The following is a 17,477-nucleotide window of genomic DNA, read 5'->3' on the forward strand; positions in this document are numbered from 1 at the left end:
CCAGATAACACCATTTTCTTGTTTTTTAAAAACATTTATGGATAGCTATGGGCACACTCCAACACTTAGACATCATTTACTAACAAAGTATTTGTGTTTAGTGAGTCTGCCAGATCAGAGGCCGTAGGGATGACCAGTGATGTCCTCTTGATAAGTGTGTGATTTAGACCATTTCCTGTCCTGCTGAAGCATTAAACATGTAACAAGTACTTTTGGGTTTCAGGGAAAATGTAAGAAGTAAAAAGTATATTTTCTTTAGGAATGTAGTGGAGTAAAAGTAAAAGTTGTCAAAAATATAAATACTAAAGTAAACTACAGATACCCAAAAAAACTACTTAAGTAGTACTTAAAGTATTTGTATTTAAGTACTTTGCACCACTGCTCATGGTATTGCCCCATGCAGTTCCTGGCAAGGAGTCAGTATTTTTACATTTGTTATTTTTATGATGTCACATCCTATTCTGGAAGGTCAAGACCCTCATTTTAACTATCCACATCACGGTATCCCATAATGCCTTACCTACTGTACAATACTGCCTGATGAATTCCAGTGTTGTGTTTGTGTGTGTGTGTGTGTGTGTGTGAGAGAGAGAGAGCATTTTAATGTCTGAACCAATGTTTTTTTGTGTACAAAGTGTATATGATTTCTCTGAGGAATAGCATCTACCACTGCCAATGATTGTAAATATGCTGTTGAGATGGAGTCTAGATGGTTGGTCTCTATTTGTTCTGCTCTGTGAACCCTGTTATGTTATGTTGTTGTTGAACTGCATTTTAGCTTTAAACAAAAAGACTGGGATTCATTCAAACCCACCATAGCAATGTTTAGGCAATGTCTTTATTTACAATATTCATCTCGTGTACACACACTTCTAATTCTGAAATGTGAAAGCATACCTGCTAGTAGTTAGCATACCTGCTAGTAGTTAGCACACCTGCTAGTAGTTAGCATACCTGCTAGTAGTTAGCATACCTGCTAGTAGTTAGCATACCTGCTAGTAGTTAGCATACCTGCTAGTAGTTAGCATACCTGCTAGTAGTTAGCACACCTGCTAGTAGTTAGCACACCTGCTAGTAGTTAGCATACCTGCTAGTAGTTAGCACACCTGCTAGTAGTTAGCATACCTGCTAGTAGTTGTAGGTTTTTATACAGTCCCCAAGACCAATCTGAGTTTATTTGACCATTTGGAGAGAGAAAAAAGCTACTGTGTAAATATTGCAATGCAGGTTTTATTGAATTGAGCCCCAGGTATTTTGTCCTACCATGCTACTCAGTTCTGTTCGGTTGGTCTGTGAAGGAGAAAATAGACCACAACCATGATGCCTACTCAACGTGTTGCCTTGGTGTTGTGATGCTGTGTTTTGCTTTTGTTACTGACATTATTAAGTAAAGTTTGTCCGTACGTAATCTTTGTGATGCCTCTGTTTTTTTCCTTAGTCTTAGGCCCATTGCACACATGCCCACTCACCACCTATCCAGCAGACAGATGTCAGATCAGCATTTTATTGACGTTTGATACAGTTGTCAGCGGTCGTAATTAGCAAAGGATCATGGTCGATGTAGTCTTTTTTCATCCTGCCTGAAAGTCAACTGGGAGAGTCCTCGTAGCCTGCCGGCCCGTGATTGGTGTAAGCGTGTGGTCCTGTGTGGCGATAAATGTAGGAGTCACAATGGATCGCAATTTAATGAAATATCTCGATTTGTAGCAAACTTATAATAAACTTTTAATAATAAACACATTTTAGAGCCCAAAACGTTGGTCTAAAAACAATAATTGTTTGGCCATTCTGGCGATCATTATTTACACAGGCTTTCCAGGACAGACCACGGCTTTAGGGACCGGGTTAGTATAGTGACCGGGTTAGTTTAGGGACCGGGTTAGTATAGGGACCGGGTTAGTTTAGGGACCGGGTTAGTATAGGGACCGGGTTAGTATAGGGACAGACCACGGCTTTAGGGACCGGGTTAGTATAGGGACCGGGTTAGTATAGTGACCGGGTTAGTATAGTGACCGGGTTAGTATAGGGACCGGGTTAGTATAGGGACCGGGTTAGTATAGGGACCGGGTTAGTATAGGGACCAGGTTAGTATAGGGACTGGGTTAGTATAGGGACCGGGTTAGTATAGGGACCGGGTTAGTATAGTGACCGGGTTAGTATAGGGACCAGGTTAGTATAGGGACCGGGTTAGTATAGGGACCGGGTTAGTATAGTGACCGGGTTAGTATAGTGACCGGGTTAGTATAGGGACCGGGTTAGTATAGGGACCGGGTTAGTATAGGGACCGGGTTAGTATAGGGACCGGGTTAGTATAGGGACCGGGTTAGTATAGTGACCGGGTTAGTATAGGGACCGGGTTAGTATAGGGACCGGGTTAGTATAGGGACCGGGTTAGTATAGGGACCGGGTTAGTATAGAGACCAGGTTAGTATAGAGACCAGGTTAGTATAGGGACAGACCACGGCTTTAGGGACCGGGTTAGTATAGGGACCGGGTTAGTATAGTGACCGGGTTAGTATAGGGACCGGGTTAGTATAGGGACAGACCACGGCTTTAGGGACCGGGTTAGTATAGGGACCGGGTTAGTATAGTGACCGGGTTAGTATAGGGACCGGGTTAGTATAGGGACAGACCACGGCTTTAGGGACCGGGTTAGTATAGGGACCGGGTTAGTATAGGGACCGGGTTAGTATTAGGGACCAGGTTAGTATAGTGACCGGGTTAGTATAGGGACCGGGTTAGTATAGGGACCAGGTTAGTATAGGGACTGGGTTAGTATAGGGACCGGGTTAGTATAGGGACCGGGTTAGTATAGGGACCGGGTTAGTATAGGGACCGGGTTAGTATAGGGACCAGGTTAGTATAGGGACTGGGTTAGTATAGGGACCGGGTTAGTATAGGGACCGGGTTAGTATAGGGACCAGGTTAGTATAGGGACTGGGTTAGTATAGGGACCGGGTTAGTATAGGGACCGGGTTAGTATAGGGACCGGGTTAGTATAGGGACCGGGTTAGTATAGTGACCGGGTTAGTATAGTGACCGGGTTAGTATAGGGACCGGGTTAGTATAGGGACCGGGTTAGTATAGGGACCGGGTTAGCATAGTGACCGGGTTAGTATAGTGACCGGGTTAGTATAGTGACCGGGTTAGTATAGGGACCGGGTTAGTATAGGGACCGGGTTAGTATAGGGACCGGGTTAGTATAGGGACCGGGTTAGTATAGGGACCGGGTTAGTATAGGGACCGGGTTAGTATAGGGACCGGGTTAGTATAGGGACCGGGTTAGTATAGGGACCGGGTTAGTATAGGGACCGGGTTAGTATAGGGACCGGGTTAGTATAGGGACCGGGTTAGTATAGGGACCGGGTTAGTATAGGGACCGGGTTAGCATAGTGACCGGGTTAGTATAGTGACCGGGTTAGTATAGTGACCGGGTTAGTATAGGGACCGGGTTAGTATAGGGACCTGGTTAGTATAGGGACCGGGTTAGTATAGGGACCCGGTTAGTATAGGGACCCGGTTAGTATAGTGACCGGGTTAGTATAGGGACCCGGTTAGTATAGGGACCGGGTTAGTATAGGGACCGGGTTAGTATAGGGACCGGGTTAGTATAGGGACCGGGTTAGTATAGTGACCGGGTTAGTATAGGGACCGGGTTAGTATAGGGGCCGGGTTAGTATAGGGACCGGGTTAGTATAGGGACCCGGTTAGTATAGGGACCGGGTTAGTATAGGGACCGGGTTAGTATAGGGGCCGGGTTAGTATAGGGACCGGGTTAGTATAGGGACCGGGTTAGTATAGTGACCGGGTTAGTATAGGGACCGGGTTAGTATAGGGGCCGGGTTAGTATAGTGAGCGGGTTAGTATAGTGACCGGGTTAGTATAGTGACCTGGTTAGTATAGGGACCGGGTTAGTATAGGGACCGGGTTAGTATAGTGACCGGGTTAGTATAGTGACCGGGTTAGTATAGGGACCTGGTTAGTATAGGGACCGGGTTAGTATAGGGACCGGGTTAGTATAGGGGCCGGGTTAGTATAGGGACCGGGTTAGTATAGGGACCGGGTTAGTATAGGGACCGGGTTAGTATAGTGACCGGGTTAGTATAGTGACCGGGTTAGTATAGTGACCGGGTTAGTATAGGGACCTGGTTAGTATAGGGACCGGGTTAGTATAGGGACCTGGTTAGTATAGGGACCGGGTTAGTATAGTGACCGGGTTAGTATAGGGACCGGGTTAGTATAGGGGCCGGGTTAGTATAGTGACCGGGTTAGTATAGTGACCGGGTTAGTATAGAGACCAGGTTAGTATAGTGACCGGGTTAGTATAGGGACAGACCACGACTTTAGGGACCGGGTTAGTATAGGGACCGGGTTAGTATAGGGACCGGGTTAGTATAGGGACCGGGTTAGTATAGGGACCAGGTTAGTATAGGGACCTGGTTAGTATAGGGACCGGGTTAGTATAGGGACCGGGTTAGTATAGGGACCGGGTTAGTATAGGGACCGGGTTAGTATAGTGACCGGGTTAGTATAGGGACCGGGTTAGTGTAGGGACCGGGTTAGTATAGGGGCCGGGTTAGTATAGGGACCGGGTTAGTATAGGGACCGGGTTAGTATAGGGACCAGGTTAGTATAGTGACCGGGTTAGTATAGGGACAGACCACGACTTTAGGGACCGGGTTAGTATAGGGACCGGGTTAGTATAGTGACCGGGTTAGTATAGGGGCCGGGTTAGTATAGGGACCGGGTTAGTATAGGGACCGGGTTAGTATAGGGGCCGGGTTAGTATAGGGACCGGGTTAGTATAGGGACCGGGTTAGTATAGTGACCGGGTTAGTATAGGGACCGGGTTAGTATAGGGGCCGGGTTAGTATAGTGAGCGGGTTAGTATAGTGACCGGGTTAGTATAGTGACCTGGTTAGTATAGGGACCGGGTTAGTATAGGGACCGGGTTAGTATAGTGACCGGGTTAGTATAGTGACCGGGTTAGTATAGGGACCTGGTTAGTATAGGGACCGGGTTAGTATAGGGACCGGGTTAGTATAGGGGCCGGGTTAGTATAGGGACCGGGTTAGTATAGGGACCGGGTTAGTATAGGGACCGGGTTAGTATAGGGACCGGGTTAGTATAGTGACCGGGTTAGTATAGTGACCGGGTTAGTATAGTGACCGGGTTAGTATAGGGACCTGGTTAGTATAGGGACCGGGTTAGTATAGGGACCTGGTTAGTATAGGGACCGGGTTAGTATAGGGACCGGGTTAGTATAGTGACCGGGTTAGTATAGGGACCGGGTTAGTATAGGGGCCGGGTTAGTATAGTGACCGGGTTAGTATAGTGACCGGGTTAGTATAGAGACCAGGTTAGTATAGTGACCGGGTTAGTATAGGGACAGACCACGACTTTAGGGACCGGGTTAGTATAGGGACCGGGTTAGTATAGGGACCGGGTTAGTATAGGGACCGGGTTAGTATAGGGACCAGGTTAGTATAGGGACCTGGTTAGTATAGGGACCGGGTTAGTATAGGGACCGGGTTAGTATAGGGACCGGGTTAGTATAGGGACCGGGTTAGTATAGTGACCGGGTTAGTATAGGGACCGGGTTAGTGTAGGGACCGGGTTAGTATAGGGGCCGGGTTAGTATAGGGACCGGGTTAGTATAGGGACCGGGTTAGTATAGGGACCAGGTTAGTATAGTGACCGGGTTAGTATAGGGACAGACCACGACTTTAGGGACCGGGTTAGTATAGGGACCGGGTTAGTATAGTGACCGGGTTAGTATAGGGACCGGGTTAGTATAGGGACCTGGTTAGTATAGGGACCGGGTTAGTATAGGGACCGGGTTAGTATAGGGACCAGGTTAGTATAGTGACCGGGTTAGTATAGGGACAGACCACGACTTTAGGGACCGGGTTAGTATAGGGACCGGGTTAGTATAGTGACCTGGTTAGTATAGGGACCGGGTTAGTATAGGGACCGGGTTAGTATAGGGACCGGGTTAGTATAGGGACCTGGTTAGTATAGGGACCGGGTTAGTATAGGGACCGGGTTAGTATAGTGACCGGGTTAGTATAGTGACCGGGTTAGTATAGGGACCGGGTTAGTATAGGGACCGGGTTAGTATAGTGACCGGGTTAGTATAGTGACCGGGTTAGTATAGTGACCGGGTTAGTATAGGGACCGGGTTAGTATAGGGACCGGGTTAGTATAGGGACCGGGTTAGTATAGGGACCGGGTTAGTATAGGGACCTGGTTAGTATAGTGACCGGGTTAGTATAGGGACCGGGTTAGTATAGGGACCTGGTTAGTATAGGGACCGGGTTAGTATAGTGACCGGGTTAGTATAGGGACCGGGTTAGTATAGGGACCTGGTTAGTATAGGGACCGGGTTAGTATAGGGACCGGGTTAGTATAGTGACCGGGTTAGTATAGGGACCGGGTTAGTATAGGGACCGGGTTAGTATAGTGACCGGGTTAGTATAGTGACCGGGTTAGTATAGTGACCGGGTTAGGGACCGGGTATAGGGACCGGGTTAGTATAGGGACCGGGTTAGTATAGGGACCGGGTTAGTATAGGGACCTGGTTAGTATAGTGACCGGGTTAGTATAGGGACCGGGTTAGTATAGGGACCTGGTTAGTATAGGGACCGGGTTAGTATAGTGACCGGGTTAGTATAGGGACCGGGTTAGTATAGGGACCTGGTTAGTATAGGGACCGGGTTAGTATAGGGACCGGGTTAGTATAGTGACCGGGTTAGTATAGGGACCGGGTTAGTATAGGGACCGGGTTAGTATAGGGGCCGGGTTAGTATAGGGACCGGGTTAGTATAGGGACCGGGTTAGTATAGGGACCAGGTTAGTATAGTGACCGGGTTAGTATAGGGACAGACCACGACTTTAGGGACCGGGTTAGTATAGGGACCGGGTTAGTATAGTGACCGGGTTAGTATAGGGACCGGGTTAGTATAGGGACCTGGTTAGTATAGGGACCGGGTTAGTATAGGGACCGGGTTAGTATAGTGACCGGGTTAGTATAGTGACCGGGTTAGTATAGTGACCGGGTTAGTATAGTGACCGGGTTAGTATAGGGACCTGGTTAGTATAGGGACCGGGTTAGTATAGGCACCGGGTTAGTATAGGGACCGGGTTAGTATAGGGACCGGGTTAGCATAGGGACCGGGTTAGTATAGGGACCGGGTTAGTATAGGGACCGGGTTAGTATAGGGACCGGGTTAGTATAGGGACCGGGTTAGTATAGGGACCGGGTTAGTATAGGGACCGGGTTAGTATAGTGACCGGGTTAGTATAGGGACCGGGTTAGTATAGGGACCGGGTTAGTATAGGGACCGGGTTAGCATAGGGACCGGGTTAGTATAGGGACCGGGTTAGCATAGGGACCGGGTTAGTATAGTGACCGGGTTAGTATAGGGACCGGGTTAGTATAGTGACAGACCGGGTTAGTATAGGGACCGGGTTTTAGACACCACTAGCTTGCTAGGCAGTAGCAGAGCTCTTGACTTCAGGCTCCAGACCGGACACTGGTCTGTGAATGCTAAAAGACTCAGGAGCTCATGGGGTGACACAGGCTACAGTAGCCAACTGGTCAGACATGATAACACCATGGGCAACAGTGACTCACGACTCGTTCGTTATCAGACAAATATGTTCAACTCGGTTTTATTCCGTGGGCAGTGACTACTGCATTTAGGAGGATAGATAAATTAGTGAATTGTAGCTAGCTAGCTCACTGGCCAGGCAGTAGCCACTACTAGCCAACAAATCATGGCTAGTGGTGGCTATCCTTTGATACATTTTGGTTAACAAGTAGTGGACTACCATAATGTATTTGGTGATTGTGAAGAGACCTTTGGTGGCATGTCTTGTGGGGTCTGTATGCGTGTCCGAGCTGTGTGTTAGTAGTTTCTACAGACACCTCTGTCCATTCAGCATGACAACACTTACAACAACAAGCTGTGATGAAGTCAATCTCTCCTCCACTTTGAGCCATGAGAGATTTGCATGCATATTATTAATGCTAACTCTCTGTGTACATTTAAGGGCCAGCCGTGTTCACATGGCTAAACAGTAGTCCAGGTGTGACAAAACTAGGGCCTGTAGGACCTGCTTTGTTGATAGTGTTGTTAAAAAGGCAGAGTAACGCTTTATTATGGACAGACTTCTCCCCATCTTAGCCAATGTTGTATCAACATGTTTTGAACATGACAGTTTACAATCAAGGGTTAATCCAATTAGTTTAGTTACCTCAACTTGCTCAATTTCCACATTATTTATTGCAAGTTTTAGTTGAGGTTTAAGGTTTGTTAAGTGAATGATTTGTCCCAAATACGTTGTTTTTTGTTTTTGAAATATTTAGGACTAATTCCTTCCTTTACAACCCAGTCTGAAATTAACTGCAGCTCTTTGTTAAGTGTTACAGTGATTTCACTTGCTGTAGTAGCTGACGTGTATAGTGTTGACTCATCCACATACATAGACTCAAAGCTAGTGGTATGTCATTAGTAAAGATTGAAAAAATGTAAGGGGCCTAGACTGCTGCCCTGGGGAATTCCTGATTCCACCTGGATTATGTTGGCGAGGCTTCCATTAAAGAACACTTTCTGTGTTGTGTTAGACAGGTAACTCTTTATCCACAATATAGCAGGGTGTGTAAAGCCTTAACACATACACTATTGTTCAAAAGTTTGGGGTCACTTAGAAATGCCCTTGTTTTTGAAAGAAAAGCAACATTTTTATCCATTAAAATGACAGAAACTGTTGGGGAGGCAGGTGTCAGCCTAGTGGTTAGAGCTGGACTAGTAACCGGAAGGTTGTAAGATTGAATCCCCAAGCTGACAAGGTAAAAATCTGTTGGCTGTGGGTAACTGGTGCGTGGAATCAGGTGCAGGAGAGCAGAGATGAGTGTAATAAGATGAGTGTAATAATAGGTAATTTATTCAACGAACAGCATCAGTATATAACAAATACTAAAGGTGCGTGAAATAACCGGTCACTCGTAAATAACGGGCGTAATAACGAACCCGGCAAACAATACCAACCAACAAGTAACGACCTGAACTTGATGTACAAACATGCACACCAACATGGGAGAAACAGAGGGTTAAATAATGAACATGTAATTGGAGAATAGAATCCAGGTGTGTAGAAAACAAATGGAAAATTAAAAGTGGATCGGTGATGGCTAGAAAGCCGGTGACCTCGAACGCCGCCCGAACAAGGAGAGGGACCGACTTCGGCGGAAGTCGTGACATTCTGCTCCTGAACAAGGCAGTTAACTACTACTGTTGTTCCTAGGCCGTCATTGAAAATAAGAATTAGTTCTTAACTGATTTGCCTAGTTAAATAAAGGTTAAAAAAAATGTTGTAAATGACTATTGTAGCTGGAAACAGCTGATTTTTAATAGAATATCTACATATGCGTACATATCTACATATGCGTACAGAGACCCATTATCACTAACCATCACTCGTTGTGTTAGCTAATCCAAGTTTATAATTTTAAAAGGCAATTTGATCATTAGAAAATCCTTTTAAAAATATGTTAAAAACTGTTGTTCTGTTTAAAGAAGCAATAAAACTGTCACAGAACAGCGCAAACTGGCTGAATAGAAAGAGTAGTGGGAGGCCCTGGTGCACAACTGAGCAAGAGGACAAGTATATTGGAGTGTCTAGTTTGAGAAACAGAAGCCTCACCAGTCCTCAACTGGCAGCTTCAGTAATTAAATAGTACCCGCAAAACACCAGTCTCAACGTCAACAGTGAAGAGGCGACTCCGGGATGCTGGCCTTCTAGGCAGAGTAGCAAAGAAAATTCCATATCTCAGACTGGCCAATAAAAAGAAAAGATTAAGATGGACAAAATAACACAGACACTGGACAGAGGAACTCTGCTTGGCTCCAAGTAGCTAGGGATTTTAATGCAGGGAAAATTAAATTAGTTTTACCAGATTTCTATCAGCGTGTTAAATGTGCAACCAGAGGGAAAACAACTCTGAACCACCTTTAGTCCACACACAGAGACGCATACAAAGCTCTCCCCCACCCTCCATTTGGCAAATCTGACCATAATTCTATCCTCCTGATTCCTGCTTACAAACAAAAATTAAAGCAGGAAGTACCAGTGACTAGATCAATAAATAAGTGGTCAGATGAAGCAGATGCTGAGCTACAGGACTGTTTTGTTAACACAGACTGGAATATGTTCCGGGATTCCTCTGATGGTATTGAGGAGTACACCACATCAGTCGTTGGCTTCATCAATAAGTGCATCAATGACGGCATCACCACAGTGAACGTACGTACATACCCCAACCAGAAGCCTTGGATTACAGGCAACATCGGCACTAAGCTAAAGGCTAGAGCTGCCGCTTTCAAGGAGCGGGACTCTAATTTCTTATAAGAAATCCCGCTATGCCCTCTGATGAGCCATCAAACAGGCAAAGCGTCAATACAGGACTAAGATCAGGATTAAGATTGAATCGTAGCCTCCCGGGTGGCGCAGTGTTTAAGGGCGCTGTACTGCAGGGTATGTACGTTCGGTGCCACCAGAGACGCTGGGTTCGCGCCCAGGCTCTGTCGTAACCGGCCGCGACTGGGAGGTCCGTGGGGCGACGCACAATTGGCCTAGCGTCGTCCGGGTTAGGCCGGCTTGGTTGGGTTGTGTATCGGAGGACGCATGACTTTCAACCTTCGTCTCTCCCGAGTCCGTACGGGAGTTGTAGCAATGAGACAAGATAGTAGCTACTAAACAATTGGATACCATGAAATTGGGGAGAAAACGGGGTAAAATTTCAACAACAAAAAAAGATTGAATCGTACTACACCGGCTCTGGCGCTCGTCGGATGTGGCAGGGCTTGATAACTATTACAGACTACAAAGGGAAGCACAGCCGAGAGCTGCCCAGTGACATGCGCTTACCAGACTAGCTAAACTACTTCTATGCTCACTTCGAGGTAAATAACATTGAAACATGCATGAGAGCAAAAGCTGTCCCGGAAGGCTGTGTGATCACGCTCTCCGAAGCTGATGTGAGACAGACATGTATACAGGTCAACAAGGCCGCAGGGCAGATTACCAGGACGTGTACTGTGAGCATCCCTGTCTGAGTCTGTAATACCAACATGTTTAAACCACCCTAGTGCCTGTGCCCAAGAACACTAAGGTATTGTTAATGTGGTAGTGAAGAGGTAATCTGGAGACAGGTGTTTTCTCCATCTCCTTAGCTGTCATCCTCTTCCACTGATTTCAAAACTCAGTCCACATTTTATTTGTCACATGCGCCAAATACAACAGGTGTAGTAGACCTTACAGTGAAATGGCTTCCTCTCAAGGCCTTTACCAACAGGTGTAGTAGACCTTACAGTGAAATGGCTTCCTCTCAAGGCCTTTACCAACAGGTGTTGACTTTACAGTTAAATGGCTTCCTCTCAAGGCCTTTACCAACAGGTGTAGTAGACCTTACAGTGAAATGCTTACTGACAAGCCCTTAACCAACAATGCAGTTTTAAGAAAATACCTAAAAGAAAAAGTAAGAGATAAGAATTACAAACAATTAAAGAGCAGCAGTAAATAACAATAGCTAGGCTATATACAGGGGGTACAGAGTCAATGTGGAGGCTATATACAGGGGGTACCGGTACAGAGTTAATGTGCTGGGGCACCGGTGTCGAGGTAATTGAGGTAATATGTACATGTAGGTACTGTTATTAAAGTGCCTATGCATAGATGGTAACAACAGACGGTAGCAGCAGTGTAGAAAGTGGGAGAGGGGGGGTCAATGTAAATAGTCTGGGTGGCCATTTGAGTAGATGTTCAGGAGTCTCATGGCTTGGAGGTAGAAGCTGATTAGAAGCCTCTTGGACCTAGACTTGGCGCTCCGGTACTGCTTGCCGTGCGGTAGCAGAGAGAACAGTCTATGTCTAGGGTGGCTGGAGTCTTTGACAATTATTAGGGCCTTCGTCTGACACCGCCTGGTATAGAGGTCCTGGATGGCAGGTAGCTTGGCACCGGTGATGTACTGGGCCGTACGCACTACCCTCTGTAGTGCCTTGTGATCGGAGGCTGAGCAGTTTCCATACCAGGTAGTGATGCAACCAATCAGGATGCTCTCAATGGTGCAGCTGTAAAACCTTTTGAGGATCTGAGGACTGATGCCAAAGCTTTTCAGGATGCTGAGGGGAATTTGTTCTTGACTGACTTGGTTGAATAAAAAAAATACAGTGTATCTACAGACGACACCCCTTGAAATGAATGAATTTGGCCACACCGGTTGCTGACAGGTGTATAGGATCGAGCACACCGCCATGCAATCTCCATAGACAAACATTGTCTAACTCAGATAGCACTACACCCGCAATAACAACTGCAAAAAAAAATGTATGTGACCAATACAATTTGATTTGAAAAGTCATAGTCAATCGATCAATAATATAAGAATATTTTAGCAAACATTTTTATAATTAATTTAAAATCTGTTGAAACTATGAGAATATAAAGGTTCAGAACTTTTGTGAAAAATCACAGCACAGTTGAAAAATATGAGGCAAAAATGGATGCAGTTAAGAGATAGATGGGGGGGGGGTTGTGAGGAGCTGAAGGGTGGGATTAAAAACTACACGATAACTAATGTACACAGCTGTCCCTGTGAAGTGGAAACGTCTAGGAGCAACAACGGCTCAGCCTCTTAGTGGTAGGCCACACAAGCTCACAGAACGAGGCCGCCAAGTGCTGAAGAATGTAGCAAATAAATATTGTCTGTCTCAGGTTGCAAGACTCGCTACCGAGTTTCAAACTGGAAGCAACGGCACCACAAAGAACTGTTCGTCGTGGACCTTCCTGAAATGGGTTTCCATGTCCGAGCAGCCGCACACAAGCCTAAGATCACCATGCACAATCTCAAGCGTCGGCTGGAGGGGTGTAAAGCTTGACGCCATTGGACTTTGGAGCAGTGGAAACGCGTTCTCTGAAGTGATGAATCACGCTTCACCATCTGGCAGTCCTACGGACTAATCTGGGTTTGGCGGATGCCAGACGAAAGCTGCCTGTCCGAATGCATAGTGCCAACTGTAAAGTTTGGTGGAGCAGGAATAATGTTCTGGGAAAGGCCCCTTAGTTCCACTGAAGGGAAATCTTAATGCTACCGCATACAATTACATTCTAGATGATTCTGTGTTTCCAACTTTGTGGCAACAGCTTTGGGAAGGCCCTTTCCTGTTTCAGCATGACAATGCCCCTGTGCACAAAGAAAAGTATATACAGAAATGGTTTGTAGAAATCGGTGTGGAAGAACTTGACTGGCCTCCGCAAAGACCTGACCTCAACCACCATCAAACACCTTTGGGATGAATTGGAAGACGATTTTTACATGCTTCAGAACTCGGCGGTCCCATTCTGTGAGCTTGTGTGATCTACCACTTCGCGGATGAGCCGTTGTTGCTCCTAGACATTTCCACTTCACAATAACAGCACTTACAGTTGACCGGGGCAGCTCTAGCAGGGCAGAAATTTGACAAACTGACTTGTTGGAAAGGTGACATGCTATCATGATGCCAAGTTTGACCTAGATAGTTTGTGTGTATGCATTGATACAGTATGTAGGCTACGTGTGCCTTTCTAAAAATGTATGTCGTTCTGTCCTTGAGCGGTTCTTGTCTATTGATGCTCTGTGTTATGTCATTCTCTATTATGTTTCATGTTTTTGTGTGGACCCCAGGAAGAGTAGCTGCTGCTTGTGTAACAGCTAATGGGGATCCTAATAAAATACCAAATACCAAAAGTCATTGAGCTCTTCAATACGGGCCATTCTGCTGCAAATGTTTATCTATGGAGATTGCATGGCTGTGTGCTCGATTTTATACACCTGTCAGCAATGGGTGTGGCTGAAATAGCCAAATCCACTCATTTGAATGGGCGTCCACATACTTTTTGAATGGGTGTCCACATACTTTTTGAATGGGTGTCCACATACTATTTGAATGGGCGTCCACATACTTTTTGAATGGGTGTCCACATACTTTTTGAATGGGTGTCCACATACTTTTTGAATGGGTGTCCACATACTTTTTGAATGGGTGTCCACATACTTTTTGAATGGGTGTCCACATACTATTTGAATGGTTGTCCACATACTATTTGAATGGGTGTCCACATACTTTTTGAATGGGTGTCCACATACTATTTGAATGGGTGTCCACATACTTTTTGAATGGCTGTCCACATACTTTTTGAATGGGTGTCCACATACTTTTTGAATGGGTGTCCACATACTATTTTAGCAGATTTTGTATCATATTTTTATTCATTTAGCTTTTTTTTTTTTGTACTATTTTATTCACTTAATTACTTTTTTGATTGTTGTTCCATTGTCGAGGCGAATCTGCAAGTCAGAATTGCATGGCACTGTTCTCCACCTACATCATGTGTATGTGATTCATCAACAGACTAGAACTTTAACTTCTGGGTCATTGTGTGCTCTCTTACGACCACACCGGGTCATGAGATGCAAGGTCAACGGGGTAAATGTATTGTCAAAAAGGTCAACGGGGTATTGTCAAAACGAGGCCAACAATGGTTTCGTTTACATTCAACACTGCATGAAACATCATATCAACCCAAGGGAACCTGCATTTTCAAGAACATCGACAAAAGAAATAGGCAATTTTCTCTGCTCTGCGTGACACCCTCAACACAATGTAATCGTTTGAATAAGCAGAGCAACGTTGACCTTGTTTCTGTCCTATCCCAAGAAGGAGCCCTGGCTATAAGAGCACCTGTAATGAAGCAGGACAGTCAAGATATGAACGCAGCAAGGAACGCAAAAAAAAAAATGAAACTTCTCAGCTTTGTACTTTTTGCCATGATGGGCGCAAAGAACAGTCAACTACAATTAATTGACTGTGGAACAAACTTAAGACGACCACAATACACTGACATCTCGGTAACTTGTGGAACCAAATCTATTGGCCTGGCTATCCTCATCTGCCCAGCCATGTACACTGGCTACAACGAGTCCCTGCTTATCCTCAACCACGTCACGAATGGCCCAGCCTGCAAGGGAACCTTAGATCAAAGTGTGATTCCACCTGTCGTGAGGTTTGAATTCCCCCTCAACACAACCAATTCCTGTGGCAGCCTCTTCAGGACAATCAGCGCCGCAGGCACAGGGATATTCTCTGACTTCTCCAACCTCCAGACAGTCAATATCAGTGGTGTGGTCCGATCATATGATCCCACCACAGGGCCAGTCACTTACAACACTGAGTTGAAGTATTATTACTCCTGTGCCTATCCCTTAGAGTACCTGACCAACAACACCCAGATTGATACGTCGGCATCTTCCATTGCGATTAAGGACAACAATGGTACTTTCATCAGCACTTTGAGTCTTAATCTTTTCAGCGATGACAACTACATTTCGCCCTTAATCATTCCGAAACAGGGTCTTGAGCTGAGGACCGAAATCTACACTCGAGTCCAAGCCACCAACCTGACCTCCCGTTACCATGTGTTCCTGGACCAATGCTACGCCTCCATTTCTCCACAACCCGACAGTGACGACTCCACCGTCTTCAACCTGTTTGTCCCTTGCAACGTCGACCCGTTGACCGTCATCAAGGAGAACGGAGAGAGTCAACACGCCTGCTTCTCCTTCCCGGCCTTCCGCTTCATGGAGCAACCAAATGAGATGATGTCCACCTACTTCCTCCACTGCATCACCCGTCTCTGTGAGGAGAGCACCTGCAGTACTCTTAAACAATGTACCAACCGGAGGAGAAGGAATGCCGTTCCCGACGGAGTGACAGGGTACACAACCATTAGCTCTACTCCTATCACCATCAGAGCAGAAAGAGTTGTGGCAATAAAAGAACAGGAGACTGCCAGCAACAACTCAGACACTTCTACAGGACTTGGTGTGGCAGTGGGCTTTCTGGCATTCGTCTGCATTATTGTCATGATAATGGCAGCAGTCTTCTACAGGACACTCAAACCATTAAAAAGGGGGTTGACTGCTCCACCTTGAATGAGTTGAAATATGGGTCAGCAAGACAGACGGCGTTGTCCCTTTAAATACAGGTCAGGTTGGTGGCATTGACTTGAGTATAAATGGGGTCCTCAGCTCAAGACCGTGTGTGGGCCACCTGCTGGTCTCACACCTCTGGAGGAGGACTCAACTTATCATGCATTTTTTTCACATTTTGTTTACATTTGGGAGATCTTGTTTTTCTAGTTATTTGTCTGCTAGAGCTGATTAATGTTGTGTATACTAAAGAATAGAATAATACACCTTTTAGAGTGTTTATGTAAAGACACTATTACAGGCTTAGTTAGTGCTGTGTTTATGTAAAGACACTATTACAGGCTTAGTTAGTGCTGTGTTTATGTAAAGACACTATTACAGGCTTAGTTAGTGCTGTGTTTATGTAAAGACACTATTACAGGCTTAGTTAGTGCTGTGTTTATGTAAAGACACTATTACAGGCTTAGTTAGTGCTGTGTTTATGTAAAGACACTATTACAGGCTTAGTTAGTGCTGTGTTTATGTAAAGACACTATTACAGGCTTAGTTAGTGCTGTGTTTATGTAAAGACACTATTACAGGCTTAGTTAGTGCTGTGTTTATGTAAAGACACTATTACAGGCTTAGTTAGTGCTGTGTTTATGTAAAGACACTATTACAGGCTTAGTTAGTGTTGTGTTTATGTAAAGACACTATTACAGGCTTAGCTAGTGCTGTGTTTATGTAAAGACACTATTACAGGCTTAGTTAGTGCTGTGTTTATGTAAAGATACTATTACAGGCTTAGTTAGTGCTGTGTTTATGTAAAGACACTATTACAGGCTTAGTTAGTGCTGTGTTTATGTAAAGATACTATTACAGGCTTAGTTAGTGCTGTGTTTATGTAAAGACACTATTACAGGCTTAGTTAGTGCTGTGTTTATGTAAAGACACTATTACAGGCTTAGTTAGTGCTGTGTTTATGTAAAGACACTATTACAGGCTTAGCTAGTGCTGTGTTTATGTAAAGACACTATTACAGGCTTAGTTAGTGCTGTGTTTATGTAAAGACACTATTACAGGCTTAGTTAGTGCTGTGTTTATGTAAAGATACTATTACAGGCTTAGTTAGTGCTGTGTTTATGTAAAGACACTATTACAGGCTTAGTTAGTGCTGTGTTTATGTAAAGACACTATTACAGGCTTAGTTAGTGCTGTGTTTATGTAAAGATACTATTACAGGCTTAGTTAGTGCTGTGTTTATGTAAAGACACTATTACAGGCTTAGTTAGTGCTGTGTTTATGTAAAGACACTATTACAGGCTTAGCTAGTGCTGTGTTTATGTAAAGACACTATTACAGGCTTAGTTAGTGCTGTGTTTATGTAAAGACACTATTACAGGCTTAGTTAGTGCTGTGTTTATGTAAAGATACTATTACAGGCTTAGCTAGTGCTGTGTTTATGTAA

General features: G+C 45.2%; 1 protein-coding gene and 1 long non-coding RNA gene across 2 annotated transcripts in view; both read left to right on the plus strand.

Moving 5' to 3' along the window:
• LOC127908866 (uncharacterized) overlaps positions 1-1,408 on the plus strand; it is a 2,976-nt gene extending 1,568 nt beyond the window's left edge. The window contains exon 2 of the long non-coding RNA XR_008068791.1: positions 1-1,408. This exon is cut by the window's left edge and continues 537 nt beyond it. This is a non-coding gene — a long non-coding RNA (uncharacterized LOC127908866).
• A 13,464-nt stretch (positions 1,409-14,872) lies between these two features.
• LOC118377602 (zona pellucida-like domain-containing protein 1) lies at positions 14,873-16,089 on the plus strand. The gene has a single exon (XM_035764540.2). It carries the CDS (start codon positions 14,873-14,875, stop codon positions 16,031-16,033), a length of 1,161 nt encoding a protein of 386 aa, XP_035620433.2. The 3' UTR covers positions 16,034-16,089.
• Positions 16,090-17,477: the final 1,388 nt, after the last annotated feature.

The sequence above is a fragment of the Oncorhynchus keta genome, chromosome 18 (genome assembly GCF_023373465.1).
Source record: "Oncorhynchus keta strain PuntledgeMale-10-30-2019 chromosome 18, Oket_V2, whole genome shotgun sequence".
Classification (NCBI taxonomy): domain Eukaryota; kingdom Metazoa; phylum Chordata; class Actinopteri; order Salmoniformes; family Salmonidae; genus Oncorhynchus; species Oncorhynchus keta.